The 22940-nt window shown below is 33.2% G+C and overlaps 3 protein-coding genes across 3 annotated transcripts in view; 2 read left to right on the forward strand and 1 right to left on the reverse strand.

The window, feature by feature from the left end:
• The window catches only part of LOC128986792 (DE-cadherin-like), a 478258-nt gene extending 471812 nt beyond the window's left edge, over nt 1-6446 (forward strand). The window contains exons 24-27 of the mRNA XM_054407314.1: nt 924-1059; nt 1714-1926; nt 2177-2329; nt 2955-6446. Coding sequence (XP_054263289.1) covers nt 924-1059; nt 1714-1926; nt 2177-2329; nt 2955-3097 — 645 coding nt within the window. The 3' untranslated portion in view covers nt 3098-6446. The remainder of the gene's footprint in view (nt 1-923; nt 1060-1713; nt 1927-2176; nt 2330-2954) is intronic.
• On the reverse strand, nt 6068-14152 carry LOC128983986 (E3 ubiquitin-protein ligase SIAH2-like). Its single transcript, XM_054403267.1, has 3 exons — nt 14123-14152; nt 6631-6951; nt 6068-6106 (listed from the first exon to the last, which is right to left on the reverse strand). The coding sequence occupies exons 1-3, from the start codon at nt 14150-14152 to the stop codon at nt 6068-6070; spliced, it is 390 nt and encodes a 129-aa protein (XP_054259242.1).
• Nucleotides 14153-14340: 188 nt separating this feature from the next.
• LOC128983987 (uncharacterized) lies at nt 14341-16614 on the forward strand. Its single transcript, XM_054403269.1, has one exon. The coding sequence runs from the start codon at nt 14341-14343 to the stop codon at nt 16612-16614; it is 2274 nt and encodes a 757-aa protein (XP_054259244.1).
• The last annotated feature ends 6326 nt before the right edge of the window (nt 16615-22940 follow it).

Genomic DNA, 22940 nt, shown 5'->3' on the forward strand with positions numbered 1-22940 from the left:
ATGATGTTCTTGGGATTGCAGGGAATGTTCATGATTTTGCAGAGATCACAGAAGACAATGAGTATGTCTTTGCAATCGCTAGTAAAAATTTAAATTTTGCTATGTTTGTTGAATATGATAATAATGTATTCTCCATGACGGGGGATGTTTACAATTTTTCCGTAATCTTAGGAGATGCTCTCAATTTCACCACAATTAGGTGATACAATGATGATATCTTCTAAATCACAGGGGATGTTCAAGATTTTTCTGTCATCGCAGGAGATGATGATGTCTCTACAATCGTGGGAAAAGCTCTAAATTTCTTTGTGATTCGGGAATGTCATGATGTTTCAGCATTACGAAATATATTTTAGATTTTGCCGTGATCGCTAGAGAAGACGGCCATGTCCTTGCAATTGCAGGGGAGGTTATAAATGTAGCCCCAACAGCGGTAGATGATCACGATTGTGCCGCAATCAGGGATTACAGTCACGATGACGTGATAAAATGCACACTACTTTAATTGTATGACTAAATTTGCTGATTTTCTACTGGAACCATAAAAGTCATGTATGTCATGTGTCGAAACACTAAATAGTTTTAATGAGTGTAAATAATAATTCATATTTATTTTTGTTATATTATTGTAATTATGTATTGCATATATTTTTCATAGTTTAAATAAATGTAAACAAACTTAACTTTTTCCTTCAATAACCTATTTAACTACGAACCTACTATGACTAACAATATACCTTACAAAGTTAAAATCATCGTATAGCTTAGGTTTTTTGATATAAGAGGGTAGTAGTTTGATCTATTGTACTAAAAATAAGTAACATTGTTCACACTTGCCCAAACCAAAACAGAACCAATAGAAATTGCAACAGACACATCACTATGTATTATTAATACTAAATAAAGCATTTCTTGTTTTTCAGCTGTACAACCTGGGAGACCCAAGCCTCTCAAAGAACACAGACATCGGTTGCAACAGTGCAAACTCAATGGCAATTACTTTTGGCATAGATAGAAGTTTCCTCTTAGCCATATTAATTTGTCTAGCTGTTCTTACAAGTAAGTATGAAACAATTCCTAACTAATGTGGACTCAGAGTTCCTTTTCTCAAAGTTAAAAATATTCTTAGTTTAGGAACTATCTATTTTTTGTAAAACATATTTTTAGTTTAGGGACTATATATTTTATTTTGACCTCCTACTTTTCTACTATATCTTTGACCAACACAATGTTTTTCTCTTCTGCTACCTTAACAACTCATTGGCTCGACTATCTGGGTAGCTAAGTGTTTTTATCGCTTGCCTAAGTAATCATAAGATCGCCATTTCGGTCCTGAGAAAATTAGTAGATTTTTGATGGTTCGAAACTGGAACCAACTGTCCTTGACTTTTGGGGTTGTATTACAAGCAACAAGGTAACAAAGCTACACAAGGCATCTCACTCCATTCTATACTTTTCATCTGTCACTCATATTTGGGTTAAAAATGTAATTACCAACACCTAGTTGGCGTCCCTATCTCAACCGGTTATAATAACAATAACCATATTTATATCATGACTTCTTTCGTCCATCCTCACTGAGGTAAGCCATATTGCTATTTCAGGGAACTGTGGTTTGTTTTATCCAAACATCCCGATAAGAATGTCTCGTCTAAACTCCAGATTAGTGTTAACTGACAAGTACAGTTTGTTTACCAAATAAATGTTTTATAGTTCTGCTGCTAGCAGTCGTGGTCCACCGCAGGAATACTGACGATCTGCTTAAGGAACATGATGACACTAGAGAGAACATCATCAACTATGAGGAAGAAGGAGGTGGTGAAGGAGACATGACAGGTTATGACCTGAATGTGCTGCGTCTCCAGTATGACCATCCTTACAGTGAGAAACAGTTGCCTACAGACACACATCTCATACGTAGAGGAGGTTAGTTGTCAGTTACAAATTTCTTTCATTCATTTATTTGTATTTTACTTTCAAATTTAGGTGTAGGTGTCTTTAATTTTATTATTATTGATTTCAATTTCTCCTGCTGAGCACAATGTTTTATAAGTCAGATTACAATTCAAGAGCTTAATCCAATCCAAGGAATTATTAAGTTTTTAGTACATGTGTCTGTAATGTCCTGTGTGTGCAAGTCTTGTTAAAAATGACAATTATTTTAACTTTTCAATAGGTCCAGATGATGTCCCAGACATCTGTGGATTCCTTGATGGCAAGAAGCAGTCCGTGGATAACGACCCTGAAACAAATCCTTTCGACGATGTTAGACACTATGCGTACGAAGGAGATGGTAACACGACAGGGTCACTTTCATCATTAGCATCAGGTACGTCTGGGCAATCAAAGTAATGAGGTTAACTTAGGTTTAGTTTATAACAGGCTTAATAATATAGAAGTTGTTCTACCCGTGCTTCACAACGGGAATTTAATTCAGTGTAGAAGAACATACTCCCATAGTATCATAAAATATCCTCATAGATATAAATACTCTGTGTCTTATCAATGTTAGCCTGTCAAAAAATAGATTAAATTGTCGTTAAATGTAATCTGTAATATACTACCTATTATTGGCAATATGTTTATTCAAATGTTAGACTACCTTTTTGTTTATTTCAATCATGTTTAATAAACTAACAGTTGTTAATTGCATCGACCAGCTGTTAGCGAATTTCTTATATAGGGAATAAGCTATTACTTTTAGGTCTTACTGCTAAGACCAAGGCTCCACAATAAAAATAGGCCATGCAGCAGGATCCATGACGTCACACTTGTGGAAAGATTCACTGCCATATCCCATATGTTTTAGGTAAATAAGCTTGCTGTTTGTCAGATTTTAACGGTAAGATTTTAGTACAACTATCCTTTAATGTTGTGATGTCCAATTGTTGTGAGCGTACCTATGATTTTTTCAGTATTAGTATGACATTTATGAGGACATCTGTGTATTGCAGGTACAGACGAAGGTGACCTCAACTTTGACTACTTGTCCAACTTCGGCCCAAGGTTCCGCAAGTTGGCAGACATGTACGGGGAAGATCCTAGTGATGAAGAGGAAGACAACTTTCACAACGCAGCATCAGAGTCGTGGTGTTGAGGTTAGGCTTCGGCCTCGCGTGCCATTTCCCTCCAGCCACCGTGTGGCTCTTAGGCGATATTTTTTATAAACTGTGCACAAACATCGAAAACGCGTTTTCCCAAGTGTTCATTACGGTCGTTTATGTGTACTTATTAATTAAACATTCCTCTGTTACCCGGAGTTCGATCATGTACTTAATGTGCTTTATGATGCAGTTCGACGAAAACACATTCCTTTTTTATTTGATGTGACTTGAACGCGTCTAGAGTTTTTAAGGCAATATTTTTATTATATATGTGGATTTCTAATGAAATACCAAAGATATTTTTTGGTAAAGTCACTTTCTCGATTATGTTCTTTTTAATGAACATAACTCTGTGATTAAATGTAGAAACTATGTGACTGATGTTTTTATTGCGATCTTTGAGCTCTCAGAACTGAGTTAAGAGCTGAGAAGTGATGTTGTTATCACTCTAGTGTTAAATATAAGAAAGTATTTAGTATTCATTACTACCGTATTTCTGTTACTTGATTAATTATGTACATTACTTCATCATATATTTTCTTAGTTTTGATGGTTATAATAATTATTTTTGTTAAACTACTGTATAAATGGGGAGTTATAATTGTTGTTTTACCTTTTCTAAAATTTATATCTGAAATGTGACTGATTAATGTTAGATTTATATTGTCACATATGTTCCTACATGTCAAAAACCATTATTGTTTCATGAAAGAAAATATTAGATTAAATTGAAAGTGATATGCTTTTTAGACCCTACTCAATTTAAAGATTGTAAAAATGTAAATAGACCTTCGGACTAAGTAGTAGTGTTTAAGTAAACAATTTTTTTTTTGTTTTATCTCTATAATAACAGTTTATTTGTAGATTCAACCCGTAACTTCAGAATTTTAGTTTTATCTAAGTGCAATTACAAAAGGGAAATGATAATAACTTGTTTGTTTGTGAATGTGTCAAAGTCTCTCGAACATACATCTTTCGTTTTGATACCAAATTTAGATCTAGCCTCTATGACTAATCTCCAAGTGTATCCTAGTTTTTACTAAGTTAACAAAATACTGATTTAACACGTTCGCTGCTGCGTGGTTGTAATCAGCCGTTCCCATGATTTAACCATAGACTAACCAACACAAGTAGACTTCTCATCCCATTGTAAATTTTGAAGCACGTTTTTCGTGTCTAGTTCATGTACGTGACACAAAGGCGCTAGTGTCGACGAAACTTTGTTTCTATTATTTTAGTGTTAATTTCTTGATTTGTGCTTTACTGTTTGGTTATATAACTAGGGGACAAATTATTGTTTATGATTAGATGGTATTATTTGGTTAAACGAGGTTTTAAATGGCTGTAATAACGGGAAACAAATTGTAAACAAAACACGACCTCTACATAAACCGTACAGAACTAACAATAAAATTGTCTTCAGCTGTTCCATAAGGATGAGAAATCTACTAAGGGAGTATGTTTTATCTATGATTTAACTTAGTGAGCTCAGCCATTTACGCGGAACGTTATGATCGTTGCCAGCCATTAGCTTTGAATGCAAGCTTTATATAGGTGTAGGTTGGTACTAAAATTTCCCGTAAAATCCCATCTTGCAATGCTTTTGTCCTGGTTTCGAATATTTTCTCTCTTCGAGCCACATTACAAAGAAACCAGGCTACGGATCCAGCCAGTGCTGCTACCCTTGGGTGTTTCAGTGAACTACGTCCACTCTGGGGGTAATGCAGCACAATAACCCCCCCCCCTTTTGTGATTTTTCAGACTGAAATATTTGAATGCCAATTGCATTCGCTGATTCGGCCTTTCCGGCCCATTGGCAAGCGCCTGTATGATGTATGCTGCAGTGAGCGTGTTAAAAAGTGTTAATCTGACCCAAATACATAAAAACTATAAAGTAAGGTGAATTTTCTTTTTTTCCAAAGAAAAGTGTTGGCATTTCTGATTGTATAGACATAACGCATGCTTATTTTCTTTATTTATCTTAATTTCAATGTATTAAAATACAACAAGGAGACTTTGATTCAGATTGCATTTGTATTATATTAACATATTTGGTGAACAATTTATTTTTAATATTTGCTTTATACAATATATATATATATATCATTCTTATTTCTTCATGTTATGTTTTAAAAAGTTTATCATTATTTTCTATATGAACAAATCTATACACTATATAGCCCTTTAGAATGAGTATTCATAAAATATGACTTTACCATTGATGGTGTGGGCCTATTAATTAAATTTTAACTTGGTTCCAGGGAAACTAATGATGGAGATTGCTTGGTGTTTGTTTGCCTCTATGTAGCTTACTACTCTAACCAGATGTAGATTTCTGAATTTAACCCAGTATTTAACTGTGCTTGATATCGAGGAGGGATGTTTACTATGAAGTGTTAGTGTTATAGTCATGATACAAGTTTTACACTAAGAATCTAGTCGATTATTTTAGTTATTTATTACCTTTCTAATATTAATTCTAAATTGTTCACCTCATATTCAGTCTTAAGTTAGTTAATAAATCGATATGGTTCCAAAGTGATCATATTAAAAATAATTTGAGCTTTTAAGAGTACAGGCTTTAAATGAAAGTCACTCTTTTGAGCATTGCAAGTGACTAAGGCTGTCTGACAAATGATATACTGTATACGTGTTGGTGCTAAAGTGTTGTCGTTATCTGCACAGCACACCTAAATCAATTGTTGCCATTGTCTTTGAATAAAACTGAACAATTTAATAAATTATAAATATAGTTAAGTTATAATAGTTTTAATTAATAGGGAATATCAATATTGGTAAACAACCAAACAAAAATTTTAATTATTTATTTTTTTTAATTTTAAGTAAGTTGTATTATTTTGTTTTTAATGTAACTTATTTGCATGTTGTTAAAATAAAGTATTTCTAATTTTATATTTTTTATACAGAAATATGCATGAGAAACATGAGTTATCACTCAAGATTTAGGCAGCCAGGATAGTGTTGTAATTGCTGGGGGCCAACTGTAAGGAGTAATTATTATTATTGTATATGTTATTTAATGTACGATCTCATTGTTATTATTTGCACAATGTAAAATATTATATCAAATTTTGTATATAATTTTCTTAACTGGAATAATGTAAAGTCTTTGAAGTTGTTTATTATTTAATTTTTTTTTAGTTGCCATGTATAATTTTGTACAAAATAAACAAAATTTATAATAATTTTACCTATTGTATGTAGAGTGTCGTGCAAGTAGTCTTGTGGAAGCATATTCTTGAGTTAAAAATAATTGTATGCCCAATGCATTCACTGTCATAGGTTTAGTTTGATATTTAAAATACAGGACTTTTTAGATAAGTGTATGATTTTCTTATACCTTACACAGTACAATCAAATAAGATTATTTTATGCCACACTATGTTTTAACAAACTTGCTCAGAAAACAACTGATTGCCGCAAGCTTAATCGAATGGGGTTTCATTACGTTTTTCAAGTGTTGGAGTAAGTCTTTGACACACCCACTCCACTTACACGACCACACCTTACACTCAGTTGGTCGATATTCACAGTAGGTCTGATGCTCATGGTTCACGATCACTGAGACACAGCCTTCCTCAGCATAAGGGCAAAGCTTAGGAATGAGATCTAGTAATTGGTTCAACAAGGTGTTCTTATGAAGTGCCAAGGCTAACTCTTGCTTACAAGTTGGACATTTGTCTATCTTTCTTGCACATGGTCTGCATACTCCATGTCCTTTCATGCATTGTCTTAAGGTGGAATCCATCGTCTCAGAGCACACTGGGCATTCCAAAACCTCTTGCAGCTCATGTGCCAGCTGCTTCACTTTATCTTGTATGTTTTCCTGTAAATATGAATCTAACAAAAAACCACTAAGTGGTAACACTTTCCCCGCCAAGTCAGCAATCCAAAAAAGTTAATAAATCATTACTTTTTCCGCCAAGAAAAACAATGTAATGTATGTAAGTTTGGCAACTTGGCGGCAGACTTTTGCTTGGTTTTTTTCATTTAAGTTACGTTCGTGGATAATTTCACAAATCAACTTCTCTAATTAATTAGTCCAACTAAGTATAATTTATGAAATGTGGCACAAATAAGGTCAAATTTTGTAAAATAAGCTCTCACCTAGCAATGTACCAATGGGAGGGATACTTGCTCAATGAAACTAGTTTTATGGTATTTTTTAAAGGGATCGAGCAAAAGTCTGCCGCCAAGTTGCCAAACTTACATACATTACATTGTTTTTCTTGGCGGAAAAAGTAATGATTTATTAACTTTTTTGGATTGCTGACTTGGCGGGGAAAGTGTTACCACTTAGTGGTTTTTTGTTAGATTTTATTTATTTTTGTAGAAAATTAACAGTTAAAATAAAAATCCTCTTTTCTCTGATATATAGACCACAACTACATCTCAATTAATTTCAATAATATTGTTAATGTAGAACTAAATTCTACATTTTTGGTCTTATCTGCTTTAAACAGATTAAAAACTTTTTGACACACGTACCAAAATTACTATTTAACAAACCCACTGGGCTTAAACTCAGTTTCAAATTTCATCAATGCTCATCTTGAACAACATAAAATGTGTTGATGTTACATAAGTGTTCTAATAATTAAACCCGTATATCTAAAGACTAGTGTAAATTGAGCCCTTATTAGAGATGTAAAAATGTAATCAAACTAATTAGGTTTGTTAGAAATAGCATAAGGCAAAACAAATATTGAATAACTCATTTATCCTAAATTTACATATCACTTTTTAATTGCTTGTTTAACATATGTCGAGTGATTTTCCCGATCGTTTTATTTGTTTTAGTGTATCAAAACATAGAACAAACCTTAGTACTAGCGTACTAGTTCTAAGTTTCAAGTTCCTAGGTTTCATATATTTTGATAAGTAGTATTAAACTGTTAAAAATGACGAGCTGCTGTACCAGTGTACCATCGGTACACTGCATTTTTCAATGGAAAGTATCGGGGAATATCACTGCTCTAAGTAATTTTATATAGTAAGTAGTTCAAATCATTCAGTATACCTGAAAAAAATACTTTATAAAAGTACTAGCTGTAACCCGCGGGCTTTGCCCCGTTTAACTTCTTAATTTTCAAGATTATCTCGTTCGCATGGCTCAATCACGTCCTGGTTGAAGTTTGTTCGCTACGCTCACTCACCTTTAGGTTGGAGCTCGTTCGCTACGCTCACTCACCTTTAGGTTGGAGCTCGTTCGCTGCGCTCACTTGCCTTCAGGTTAGCTCGTTCGCTACGCTAACTCGCCTCCAGGTTGAAGTTCGTTCGCTACGCTCACTCACCTTTTGGTTGCAAATTAGCTGTTGTCATAAATTGTAAAAGAAATAATAGTGCTGCACCCTGTTGGTAATTTTTGTAACTTTAATGCTATTGAACATCACAGAACAGAACCAACTTGTTTAATTGAAACAGCTGTTAAGATTCAATAATTTCATTTCTCATAAGGTTAACATGGGAAACTCCAGAGCCACTGGGGTGGAGCCCAAAAGGATTTTTGAAATAAGAATATGCCTATATGTTAATCGGGAATGTGAGCTATCATCATGCCAAATTTCAACCCAATCCGACCAGTATTTTTCGCGTTCACTTGTCACAAACATACATCCATACATCCATACATCCAAACTTTCTCATTTATAATATTAGTAGGATTAAAATAATTTTTCAGCTGTTCCTATGAATTTCTCTAACATTTAATTAATTAAGATTTAATCGCAGCTGGTCCTTCTTTTGTTTTGATTTTAATCCCATGTTATTTAAATGGGCCAAACTCGTACTTTGAGGGCTTGCCAAGGGTTTATGGGTCAACGCACCGACTTGAGACCCTCAAAAGGCACATCTACACGCTAAGGGCTTTCAAACAACATAAAAAACATTAAAATTGAGCCAGTGGTTTGGGCTGTAGGTCCGTCAACATTTAAGGAGAAGAAGGAGAACACGGAAAATTTGTGAATTTTCAAACTAGTTTTTCTTGGCTCAAACACAACCGTTTTTTAAATTCTTTTTTTTTATTTTGTTGAGAATGATTGCCCCTATCCAGTAGATGAACAATTATTTTAATAGCTTTTGTTTCTTCAGAGCTATAGACGAGTAAAAAAGCCACTTTGTCACGTCATGTATATATACACTGCAGCAGCTGTGTACCGCTGGGGGACTTGGCGGGGCGGAACGCTGCCGCGTTCCTTAATTGAATACTAGAATTTGAAAATTGTTATAGTACCGTAGCCTATCAGCTTTTATCCTATGCTAGCTGCTGTACATGTGCTTTGCTACAGCAATAATTTACTTAACAACACGGGTAACGGACCAATGAGGTTCAAGGATTGAGAAAGAAGAAGTAAAATTGTAATGCTTCGAACTTCAGCTAATCAGAGTTTACCAATTTAATTGTTATATTGGTGCAATTAGTGATTGACACAATGAGTCGTTGCATCAATGTCAGTGGCAATGAGGAGTTATAAACGAAAACATACCAGTATAAAAAAAAACAAGTAATCTCTTATAACTTCTCTTAGAAGTGTCCAGTAGTGATTATAAGTAATTAAAAACTGGTCGTAGGTAAAGTAGTGTACGCAACTAGCGTAAATAGTGTTGACACTCCCAGCATCACTTTGTAACATCATTAAAACCCGTGATATACCTGAATTAATTTACAATTTTCTATTGCTCTGAGTTAACTTGAACTAAATTCATTGATTCATTAGTCCAAGTTCAAAAAGAGGGGGGTTTACTGAATTGTCCATGACTAAGGGCAGTTGATAAGCAAGTGGGAAAATTATTATTTCTCATATCCCTTTTATTTGTATTCCATGCGCGATCTCTTCGAGGCATCTCACAAAAATTACAAATTCTAATAAAACATTATAATGAAAACACAAAATCTAACTTAAGTAGTTTTCTTCTTTTTTTAACATATAAAATTACAATATTTTACTTGAATTCACTGCACGTCACCAACTGTAACGATAACCTCATTTTCGTATGGATGTAAACAAAATTGGGTACTTTCCTTTAAAGGGGACATTCATTATTATCGATGATTTTCAATCGATATATTGATATTAACGAATTGAAACTTATCAGCTGACAACTACGATAAATAAAATATTGTTCAGTATAAAAAAAAAAATTGAAATGAAACTGCTCCAAACCAACCTAACAAAACTTAACCAAACTTGCTGTAATATTTAAAAATTCCGTTTAGTATTCCCCATATACCTTTTCTGTAATCAAACGGAATTTTTAAAATGGTACAGCACATTTGGTTGGTCATGTTAGGTTAAAGCAAAGCTTAATTGGAAGGCACATATCTGGACTAAAAGACAACATCTAAATTTAAAAACAACTAAACTTGGCTTCTCGGATCTAAATCACAACTCAGTACACAAAATAAATTGTTACTGTACAAAGCAGTTCTAAAACCAATTTGGACTTATGGTATTCAAGTGATAATGCCGCAACGCCTAGGTCTAGCCTGAAGTAATGTGAAAAACAATCCCAGACTCGTGCCTAGCGTCCTAGGACAAAAAAAAAAAAAAAAAAATCAGCTTTGGGGATCAGCAAGTACCTCAAACATTGAAATTATTCAACGTTACCAATCAAAATTATTACGTAAAATTGTCAACGCTCCTTGGTTTGTTACCATCAACAGAACACTTCACAATGATCTTCAAATTCGAACAGTAAAAGAAGAAATTACAAAATCTAGTGAAAAATACATTATAAAATTTGAAAATCATTCAAATCATCTTGCACTTAATTTATTGGACAATCACAACACCATTTACAGACTGAAGCGACATACGATATTGGACCTACGATTCAGATTCGGCAAAGTGTTATCAAAATTCTCTTTGTTAGCTAGTGTTGACGGTGGTCAATCACTAGCTCATGTTCTTCAAGTTATTTTTGTATTACTATTTATATCATTTGCTTATTGTTCAACTTGAACAGATTGTAAATTAAATAAAGTTAAAAAAAATGTTAGGTTAGCTTAGAACAGTTTAAATCCATAATAGACTAGATTTTAGCCTGAACAAGATCAGTTGTCAATCTGTAATGGATCGTAAAGGGAAACAAAAATATCGATATATCGATTAAAAATCATCGATAATAATGAATGTTCCCTTTAACAGGAAAGTATCCAAAAGTGTATCATGGCCAGCTGTTTTGATATAAAATAAAAAGGAAACTTAAAGAATTTCAGATTATTGACAATAGAATTCAGCACAAACTCTTAAATTTTAAAGGTCTATAGGTTGAAGGGCTTTCGCAGGATATCATCCAAACCTGCAAAAGTCACCCAGAGTGAAAATTTAAAAACGTACGTTTTCAGGAAAAGCACTTTGCAAATTCTTTTCCCCTTTTTTCAAAACTTTTATTATTATTTTATTTTCATTAACATTTGAAGTTTCATAAAATGTCCATGGTAACGCAATATCTTTGGTAGTTTCTTTTTAAAAGAGCATCTTTAGTGGAAAAACACAAAATCCTGTCACGACCATAACGGACGTTTAAATGAATATTAAAAATAGTTAATATTATTTTTATAACTATGTTTTGCTATAAACTTATTTACTTTTATGACCATTATACAATAAAAAGGTCACTGAGCTTTTGGTATATTTGGTATTTCTAGAAAAAAATAAAAAACTCAAAAAAATGAAAAAAGCCAATAAAATCTTTTTAAGTTTGTATAACTCCGAAAAACCTTACCTGAGACCCGAAAAATCGTTATGTTTGTATAGAGGTGTGCTTCTTTTGTGTATAAAACATTGAAATATGACGATATTTTAATTTTTGAAATTTTTATGATAGAAATCATAAACGTGATGGTCAGGGACAAGCGGTACGGTCGTGAATTGTCTGGAATAATCTAAATCTTTCTAAACAATCCTTCAATTATCCTGTTATTTATAGTAAAAATATGTGTTTCAATTGAACTAAACTGTTCAATTTACAATTATATTAAAGTTATTGTCACGACCAAACACACTATAATCCATAAGGCTGGATTGGTCGTGAAAAAACCCGCGATGGTCGTGAAACTTTGGTCGTGAAATTACGTGTTATTTGGCTCTGTTCTGGCGGTAGCCCTGCACCTCATGTTCGAGGATACAAAGTGGACTTCTAGGTTAATCTAGCAATTGAAATATCTTATAAACAAAAATTAACACCATGTCTACTTCATCGAATGACTACGTACGGTCATGGACACACCAAAATTACAAAAAACACAATCTTTCCTTTATTAATCTTGTAATTCCTCCTTTCAACTCGAAACGACCGGCACTACAATCCTGACATACACCCCGAACTAGTCTCTAAAACCAACTGACTCCATCGACGCCAGGCTTGCCACTGTCGTGCTCCAAAGTTGAAAATTTTTCCCAAATGGTCGTGACGCCAAATCGAGGGACAGACTTATTTTGTCATGGTAGTCAGTTTGCAATGACAAGAAAATTATAATATGCTCCTTTTTTGTAAGTTTAATAACCATTGATGACATAAAAATATGGCTTTATATATTTCGGCATGAATAATTAGTCTAAAAACAGCGTGAAAGTTGGAAAATGCACCCTAGAGACACGTCATGGTCGTGAATTTCGAGACTTTAAAAATACGAAAAAAATACCTAGAACCTATTTAAAACCAAATAAATGTGTGTAACATGTTGCCCCCGTCCCAAAAAATATTGAAACGCATAATAATAAACTACAAATCCAGTATCTACGATGTAAAAGGCCAGGGACATGAAAACGTACGTTTTTAAATGTTCACTCCACATCTAGAAGATAAGAGCTTTAAATTTATATGCCTATAAAAATAGGGGTCAATTTGCTAAATAAAAATAACAACAATTCTTAATATGAAGGCTTTGAAATACATATCTAGCTGGTTTTTACAATATGTTGTATAACTAAAGATACTATAGAGGTCGGCCAGTGGTCGAAAACTCTACCAAAAATATGTAATGTACAGACTTTTCCCATCCCCCACGAGGCTTCTCTTTATTTTGCTGTAAATAAAACATGTGATTGTAATTTCTTTCATTTGTTTTGATTTTCTGTTTATATTTTGTTGTTATTTTGTCACCAGCATAAGTTAGCAACCCATAAGGCCAATGTTAATTTTTGTAATCTTAGTTTCAAATTCATTTTTTGTGCTTATTTTTTAGCCTATTTTAATTTAAATGGATTCTGCATGACTACAGGAAAATATCTTTCAAAGAGTATGATGCGTAGATTTTCCCTTCGATGCACACAAGCTGAGAAAAAAGGTTTTTAAGAAACATGCTTGATAGGCCTATATAGACTGGAGGTCGTCCAATGGTTGACAACTCGACCAAAATATCTAATGTACAGAGTTTTATATTTTCACCCCTCGATGTAAATAAAACATGTGATTGGGATTTCTTCCATTTTTGTTTCAATTTCCTGTTTATATTTCGTTGTTATTTGTTGTTATTTATTCGTTGTCACCAGCATGTCAACACATAAAAAGCCCCATATGTTGGAAATTGAGTTATTTTTTATATAGTACAAATTCAATAATAATCTACATCAAATATAATAATTTGTTAGTCTTTGTTTTTATGAACAGATGTTTTATGTTTTAATTTATTTAAACAATTGAGAAGAGTTGTGGTAAGAATTAGAAAGTGATCAAGAACATAACAATACAGAGAAAATGTTTTAAATATTGTTATTTATCAGAATTAAATCAGTTCTTTATTAGATGAAGTGTCTGTAAAAGACACTTACAGTACAATGGAATAAAACTTTTCAATTCTCTTCCACTTTCTCTTAAGATAGAACCAAACCTTCCAAAATTTAAAAAACGATTAAAATCTCTTTTGATAAATTTTACCTCTTACAGCGTCCAGGAATTCTTAACTCATATCAGCTCTAGGAATTCGATTGTAAATGTTGATTTATAAGTCTTTGATGTAATTTGTAGTATAATGTAAGCCATTTTGTAAATACCTGTATATATTGTAGATCTATGTAAGGCATCTTTTAAAAATAATGTGACTTAGCTAATGCAACTCGTTTTGTTAAATTTTTGGCTAAATAAATGATTTGATTTGAGATAATATTTTGTAAAAGTTCTTTATTTCACGCGAGTTCTAACATAGTGGCGACCGTGACAGGACTTTTATAATTAAAATTCAGAGTAGGACCAAGCTTATATTTTACTTACAATGGATAAGCTAAGGTCAATAAAGACTGAAAGGACTCAACTAAGAAGAACTTTTACAAAGTGCAGAAATGAAATGGACAAATTACTGGCTGAAGATATTAAAGATGAAGTAACAATTAAAAGTAATCTAAACAAGTTGCAAGATAAAGCTGAAAGGCTTTTTAAGCAAGATGAAGACATCAAGGAAGCCTTGTTTGAAAATCTTGCAACAAAAGAAGAAGACTTAGAAGATGAGTTTGATACTACAGAATCTTACAGAGACATGTTATCTTCAATGAGAGCTTATGGCCATTTCATTATTCAGGTTGGCCTAAGCCAACAGTCAAGAAGTGAAGTCGGGGATACCGTTCACAGTCTTAAATTAGTATCTAAGAAGGGCTCAAGTCTACCTAAATTACAATTAAACCAGTTTGATGGAGATGTAAAAAATTGGATAGGGTTTTGGGGGCAGTTTAAGAAGGTCCATGAGGATCCTGATCTAGAACCTGAGGATAAGTTCCAATACCTCATCCAATCTTTAAAACCAGGATCATCCCCTAGGGAATTAGTAGAAAGTTTCCCCCCATCCAGAACTAATTATGTTAAGGCCCTAGAACAATTAAAAGCAAGATTTGGTAGGGATGACTTTTTAATAGAAGTATATGTGAGGGAACTGCTCAGTTTAATGCTCCAACAAGCAACGCTAGGTCCTAATACTAAACTGTGCCGACTGTATGACAAACTAGAAACACAGTTAAGGGCACTTGAAACTTTAGGAGTCACTTCAGACAAGTACGCTTCAATGCTGTATCCTCTGGTAGAATCTGCTTTGCCCGAAGAAATATTACGAGCCTGGGAGCGGCATCGTTCAAGTAGGTTACTACACACACCTTCAACTTCTACATCGTCAGATCTAGTAATTTCTAGTAATTTTCTAGAAGAACTTCTTGATTTTCTAAAGGCTGAGGTGGAGAGTGAAGAGAGGCTGGCGCTTGCTCGTTCGAGTTTTAAATCTGCCACTCCAGGAGACAACAACAGCAAATGCAGCAGCCAAAAGAAAATGTCAACTGTACATGAAACTCGTCAGAATGAACCTACGGTAGCAGCTCTATTGACAACTGGTACAGAGGGTCCTAGAAGGTTGGTGAGTAACTGCACTTATTGTTCTAAAGGAGGGCACAATGCTCAAGATTGTTCATATTTTCAAAAATTAACTTTAGATGGAAGAAAGGAGCATCTGAAAAAGAAAAATTGCTGCTTTGTGTGCTTGAAGCAAGGTCACTCAGCAAAAAAGTGCAAGGTGTTTGTCAAATGTCTCTTCTGTGGTAAAAGGCATTATGGGATCATGTGTAGGGACTTATATGAAAGTAGACCTCGATCTAAAATTGATGTTGACAAACCAGTCTTACTGCAGCAGAGTATAACTAAGCCTAAGTCAGAGATACTCAGTAATTTAGGAAATGGTACAGGAGAAACTCTATTACAAACTCTATTAGTTAAGGTTGCAGACGAGAAAGGTAAAGAGTATTTGGGAAGAGTACTTTTAGATCCAGGTTCACAGAGGTCCTACATTACTAAGGACTGTGTCACTAAATTGGGTCTAAAAGAAACAGGTAGTGAAGTCATTAATCATAGTTTGTTTGGCGGGGTAAATCTAAAACAAAAATCTCATAAAAATTACCTAGTGACTCTTCAGAATGTAAATAACTCTTTCAAGATCTCTATTCCTGTGACAGATCAAGAAACAATTAGCAACCATGTACCTAGGCTTAAGAGTGAAGAGTATTTCGACATCTTGAAAGAAAAGAACATTATTTTAACTGATGTAGGTGAAAATGTACCAGATGTAAAAATGATACTTGGTGCAGATGTGTTAGTGGATTTGTATACAGGAACTATCCAGAGGATTGACGACAAATTAGTTGCTATTGAAACGTACCTTGGATGGACCGTGATGGGAAAACAACCACGCAGTGGAAGTCGTAATACGTCTCTTCTAACTTTATTTTGCCAGAGTAAACCAGAATTCAGAGATCTAGGGAGCTGGGAGACAATCAGAAGAAGGGATCCTATTGGGGTGAAACAGAGAGACTCCATTGATGCAGAAGTGTTTCAACTTTTTAAAGAAAATGTAGCGGTGAACGTTGAAAACAGATATGAAGTCAATTTGTCATCAAGCAAAAGACTAAATACTCCTAACAAATTAAGTGACTGTGTTAGAGAAATTGTTTCAGATCCAGCAGAGTCGACAACGGTTCATCAATTGCTGCATCGCGGCGATGCCATCGCCCAGTGACAAAAGACAGTAGCTTAACTACAAAAATAAAGCCAGTGTTTGATTGGTCTACAAAGAACAAAAGAGGTAATTCTTTAGACAAATGTTTTGCAAGAGGTTCAAATTTCTTAAATTTAATACCATCCCGTGTAATGACATTCAGGAAGCCGCTGGATTGGAAAACCATGAAACAGAAATTTGAAATCCATCAAATAACTTGGAAGTTCGATCCTCCGAGTGTCCTATGGTGGGGAGATATGTGGATACAACATGTGAGAAGGATGAAAACATCATCAAAGAGATCAAGATTTAAGAAAAGGTATCATGCAGTGCTTGTATATATTGAAAAATACCCCCGCCGCAGCAAACCTGCAGACTAAGCGAATTTCCATTTGACTGATTGGATTTACACTGAAATGTCTACTTAAAAATATAACATTTAACTTATTCTTGATTTAAATAGAATTAGTTTAACAAGTACTTAGGTTTGCTGCATCAGGGAGGGTAAAACTGTTTTTTTTTTTTGTAAAATGTGAATAGTTAAGTTAGTAAGAAATAAAAACATTTTCCAAATTTGATCAAAATATGTTCACAAACAAGCAAACTACAACAGTTTACTTATTCTCCATAAGAATAACATGGGAATTTTAAATTTACAATTTTTTGGAATTTTCTCCGTAACCATTAGGCGCATAACAACGCTTCAATATACTAAATTATTTGTTTTTTTAAGCTCTACAAAATGGTTTGGAAAGAAATTGCTAAATTTTATGTTTTTTGGGTCAAAAATGGGAAAAACCTTTTTTTACCCCATAAAACCCCCCGTAAACCCCCGTTCCCATGGTCCGATCATGCTGGATCGCGAACTCGTTCGAATAAACGTACGTTTACACGTTTGTACCAAATTTCATCAAAATCGTTTCATTTTTGCTCGAGTTATCGTGCTGACGGACACATATATATATATATATATAAATATATATATATATATATGAATTTGAACGGATGGTGTTTTTGGCCTCTAGGGACCTCAAAACGAAAAAAAAAATTGGTCCCGCGTCCAGGTCTTACCATGAGTACTACGGTAATAGCTTATTCCCTATATGGGAAATTCGCTAAAAAGGAAGAGGATTCATATTTCTTGACTCTATGAAAATAAATTCATAAGACATGTCAAGGAAACAGGATGTACATATTGAAACAGAAGATAATTCATCAACTCCTACAGAAACAAGAAGAGGGAAGAAGATAAAAATCCCTAGGAAAATGGAATCGTCAACTTAAAAGAAATATGTAAATAGTTATGTTTGAAATTTTGATGACGTAAAGCAAAATTCCAAGGTGGGGAGGATGTTGGAAATTGAGTTATTTTTTATATAGTACAAATTCAATAATAATCTACATCAAATATAATAATTTGTTAGTCTTTGTTTTTATGAACAGATGTTTTATGTTTTAATTTATTTAAACAATTGAGAAAAGTTGTGGTAAGAATTAGAAAGTGATCAAGAACATAACAATACAGAGAAAATGTTTTAAATATTGTTATTTATCAGAATTAAATCAGTTTTTTATTAGATAATATTTTGTAAAAGTTCTTTATTTCACGCGAGTTCTAACATTTTCTTAAGTCTTGTACATTAATGTAATACATTAATGTAAACAAGTAATGTAATAGATTTGTTTTTAATTAATTTTTTGTGCTTATTTTTATAGCCTATTTAGGGATTCTGCACATCTACATGAAAATATCTTTCTATCAGTTTGAGTAGATTTTCCCTGCGATGCACACGAGCTGAGAAAAAAGGTTTTAAAGAAACATGCTTGCCTAATAATATATAGCAATTGAAACATGTGTTTACTACTGAATCTTTTAGTCCTTGGTGACTTGATAACCAATTCTTTTGTTTGTTGTCTTACATGTGGTTGTTTGTGTTTGCACCATTCAATGCCCAATTTGATTATTCAATTAAATAATGTGTACTAAAGATACAAAGATGAAAATATAATTTTTACTTAATAAAAAAATCGTAATTGGCATTAATACTTGTACTTGGTAAATTAACAATTTCCAATTTAATACGGTGTAGGATACCTATTCTACAGTACCTATTTCCAAAAACTATTGATAAGGCACAACAATATTGCTGCTGAACTTGCTAAACGTTAAGTTGGTGTGTCTTAAAAGTTTAACCGTAGTTAGGCTATAAGTTATACCTATTATAGTACCCAAGTAAAATAATTTATTAAAATATTTACTGACTATAGTTTCGGCTCTAAGGCCATTTTCAAAGTAAAGAAAAATCAAAATAAAATATGTAAATAAATAAATAACATATGACATTATAAAACTTTTCTAACTTGTAACATAATATTGTCTTCATTGATATTTATATTTATACTAGCTGTAACCCGCGGGCTTTGCCCCGTTTAACTTCTTAATTTTCAAGATTATCTCGTTCGCATGGCTCAATCACGTCCTGGTTGAAGTTTGTTCGCTACGCTCACTCGCCTTTAGGTTGGAGCGCGTTCGCTGCGCTCCTGATAACTCGAGCAAAAATGATCCGATTTTGATGAAATTTGGTACAAACGTGTAAACCTACATTTATTCGAACGAGTTTGCGAACCAGCATGATCGGACTATGGGAACGGGGGTTTTATGGGGTAAAAATAGGTTTTTCCCATTTTTGACCCTAAAAACACACAATTTTACAATTTCTTTTCAAACCATTTTGTAGAGCGTAAAAAAACAAATAATTTTGTATATTGAAGCGTTATTGTGCGCCTAATGGTTACGGAGAAAATTCCAAAAAACTGTAAATTTAAAATCCTCATTCTTATTATTCTTATGGAGAATAAGTCAACTGTTGTAGTTTGCTTGATTATGAACATATTTTGATCGAATTTGGAAAATACATTTATTTCTTACTAAACTATTAACATTAAAAAACACCTTTTTACCCTCCTTGTTTCAGCAAACCTAAGTACTCGTTAAACTAATTCTATTTAAATAGGGAATAAATATGATATTTTTAAGAAGGCATTTTAGTGTAAATCCTACCAGGCTAATGGAAATTCGCTTAGTCTGCAGGTTTGCTGCGGCGGGGGGTATTTTATAAATCCTATGGTTAAAACATACATACACGCTGACAACCGGAAAACGAAGCGAGATAGGGCATCTATTAAAGTGATACAATCAAATTTTATGTAAACGGTTAACGCCATTTACCGAATAAAAATATAGGCATATAGCACATCAAAATGATGCTTAGAGTATGTAGATTTGCCGAAAAATATTGATATGGATGAATTTCCTAATAGTCCAGTAAATCTGTCAGAAAAAATGGGGTTGCTGTGCAAAAGGTCGGGTAGTTCTGATTTTTGGATATGTTGTTAGTATTGGGCCCATAACATAAAATCCAAGTTATCCACCTCGAGATACTGCCGCTCGCCGCGGGGCGCGCCACTTGTTATCGAATTATAAAAAAATATGGCAATTCCTATTGTTTTTCACTCAATCTTGCGAACCGTTGATTTTACCGGAAATTTTATATTATTACATTAAAGAAGAATAAATTTGTGGCAGTTTAAGCCCAACAGCAAGTATGTAGCGTAAATAATAGTCATAATACAGACCATCAAAATAAATAAATTTTCCAAAGACGTATAAAAATTGTGGTTTTTTCAATATGTCCACAATATAGTTGTTTGAAGCAAACACCGTATTGAATTAGAGAGTATGCCAGTTTATTTGTTATTAATAGAAAATAAATGAAAGTATGAATGAAAATATCCCCACCTCAGCAAACCTGCAGACTAAGCGAATTTCCAGTAGCTTGATTTGATTTTCACAAACCTATTCAAATAACATTAGGTTTAACTGGTACCTAGGTTTTCTGCTACAGGGAGGGTAATATAGTATATAAAATAATAATAGTATGATAAGAAACAAATCAATTTACCCAATTTTATAAAAATGTGTCTATAAATAAGGTAAAAACAATAATTAAACATCTTCGCTATTGGAATAACTTGAGGTTTTTTAATTTACATTTTTTAATTTTCTCCGTAACCAATAACTGTAAAAAACATTTTAATGTACTAAATTATTAGTTTTTAAGCTCTACAAAATTCTTTAATGATACAATTGTAAAATTGTATGTTTTGAGGGTTAAAAATGAAAAAAAAAAAATATTCTTACCGGCAAAATACCTATAAAGCAACCGTTCCTATGGCCGGCCTTATCATGCCGATCATGCTTTTAATAACTCGTTTTAATAAATAAATGTACGTTTAGATGATTCAATGATTCATTAAGCCATTAAGCAAAAGCAATAGGCTAAGTCACTTACAATACAAACTAAATGATAAATAGTCCATCTCTTGATTCACAAATAAAAGTAATGTTTGTACCAAATTCCATTAAATCGGATGATTTTTGGGAATCATCGTGCTAACGGACGATAATAACTTTTTTGGATACAGTTTAGTAAAATCTTTAGTTTTTTTTTTTTATACAGGGTCTGCAAAAAACTTACCTAGTTAGAAAATTTATTTATTTATTGTACTAGATACAAACTACTGTTTAACGACTGATACCATAGAGAAGGCTATGCTAATACATTAAATGAAAGGTAATAAAATAAAAGTTATTTTAACACGACCACACCTCAATATGCGAACCATTTGTAGCCCTGCAGACATGCAAGCTATTTTTACTCATTTTTATCATTAATATTTTATTATTCGTATTATAATTTATTACCAAAACTATGTTCAAGGTCAAATAGGTGTACGCAACTTATTGCCAACGTACGAAACTAAAACGTTGAAGTATACTCTACACAGCACGAAATGATTATTACTCATCCATTTGAACAATAGTATCAGACCAGTATCACACCAGAACTCGTCTGTACGTCTTGTAGTGAAATTTCCGATATTTGTGAATTTGTTGTGTTCTTCAATATCAATCATGTATTTCAATTAATTCATATTCAGCATGCCCTGTATAGATGGGCGCACTTGGCGTGGAAAAATTACCCGCTGCATGGAAGATCTGTAGAGTGATTGTGATTGGAAGATCTCATTTGCCTGATCTTTAAGCCTCAATAAACTGTTAACTATGTTACACTGTATTTTTTTTGTTTTTATGTGAAAGTATTGTACCCAAAGCTTAGCTTAAATGTTTATGTATAAACATTTGACAGCTTTGGAAAGAGTAGTTTTGCCGTTGAAGGTATATTTGAAGGTCTGTTTTTCGGCATGTAAACCTACATTTATTAAAACGAGTTCGCGAAGCATGATCAGGCCATGGGAACGGTTGCTTTATGGGGTTTTTGTTAAGAACGGGTTTTTCGTATTTTTGGCCCTCAAAACATACAATTTTACAATGAGTCTCTAAACCATTTTGTAGGGTTTAAAAACAAATAATTTAGTACATTAAAATGTTTTTACAGTTATTGGTTACGGAGAAAATTAAACAACCTCAAGTTATTCCAATAGCAAAGATTTTAATTATTGTTTTTTCCTTATTTATAGACACATTTTTATAAAATTGGGTAAATTTATTTGTTTCTTATCATACTATTATTATTTTATATACTATATTACCCTCCCTATAGCAGCAAACCTAGGTACATACCAGTTAAACCTAATGTTATTTAAATAGGTTTGTGAAAATCAAATCAAGCAAATAGAAATTTGCTTAGTCTGCAGGTTTGCTGAGGTGGGGATATTTTCATTCATACTTTCATTTATTTTCTATTAATAACAAATAAACTGGCATACTCTCTAAATCAATACGGTGTTTGCTTCAATTAACTATATTGTGGACATATTGAAAAAACCACAATTTTTATAGGTATTTGCAAAATTTATTTATTTTGATGGTCTGTATTGTGACCATTATTTACGCTACATACTTGCTGTTGGGCTTAAACTGTCACAAATTTATCCTCGTTTAATTATATAAAGTAATACTTTCGGTAAAATCAACTGTTCGCGAGATCGAGTGAAACCCCACAGGAATGGTCAGATTTTTGATATTTCGATAACAAGTGGCGTGCCCCGCGGCGAGCGGCAGTATCTCGAGGTGGATAACTTGGATTTTATGTTATGGGCCCAATACTAACAACATATCCAAAAATCAGAACTACCCGACCTTTTGCATACCAAAATGTCTTATTTTACTGGACTATAAGAGCTCTGCCCCACAGGCTGATTTCCGAAGGGCTACGCCTGGCATGCTTCTAAAGTTTAGATGATTTAATTTAATTTAGTTGATGAAACAGCTGGTCCGTACAATGAACTGGTGTTTGTTTATTTACTCGAAAAAGATGTTTGTG

The sequence above is a fragment of the Macrosteles quadrilineatus genome, unplaced genomic scaffold, assembly GCF_028750875.1.
Source record: "Macrosteles quadrilineatus isolate MER2022 unplaced genomic scaffold, UCM_ALF_1.0 Scaffold_2__2_contigs__length_208266976, whole genome shotgun sequence".
Lineage (NCBI taxonomy): Eukaryota > Metazoa > Arthropoda > Insecta > Hemiptera > Cicadellidae > Macrosteles > Macrosteles quadrilineatus.

Bases quoted from the DNA above. Each gene is read 5' to 3' on its own strand.
- LOC128983987 (XM_054403269.1), top strand. From the start codon at position 14,341: ATGGATAAGCTAAGGTCAATAAAGACTGAAAGGACTCAACTAAGAAGA.
- LOC128983986 (XM_054403267.1), bottom strand. From the start codon at position 14,152: ATGCCTTACATAGATCTACAATATATACAG. The intron at 6,952-14,122 runs GTATTTACAAAA...TCATATTTACAG, and splicing joins TAGATCTACAATATATACAG to GAAAACATACAAGATAAAGT. The intron at 6,107-6,630 runs GTGTGGTCGTGT...TACTCCTTACAG, and splicing joins ATCGACCAACTGAGTGTAAG to TTGGCCCCCAGCAATTACAA.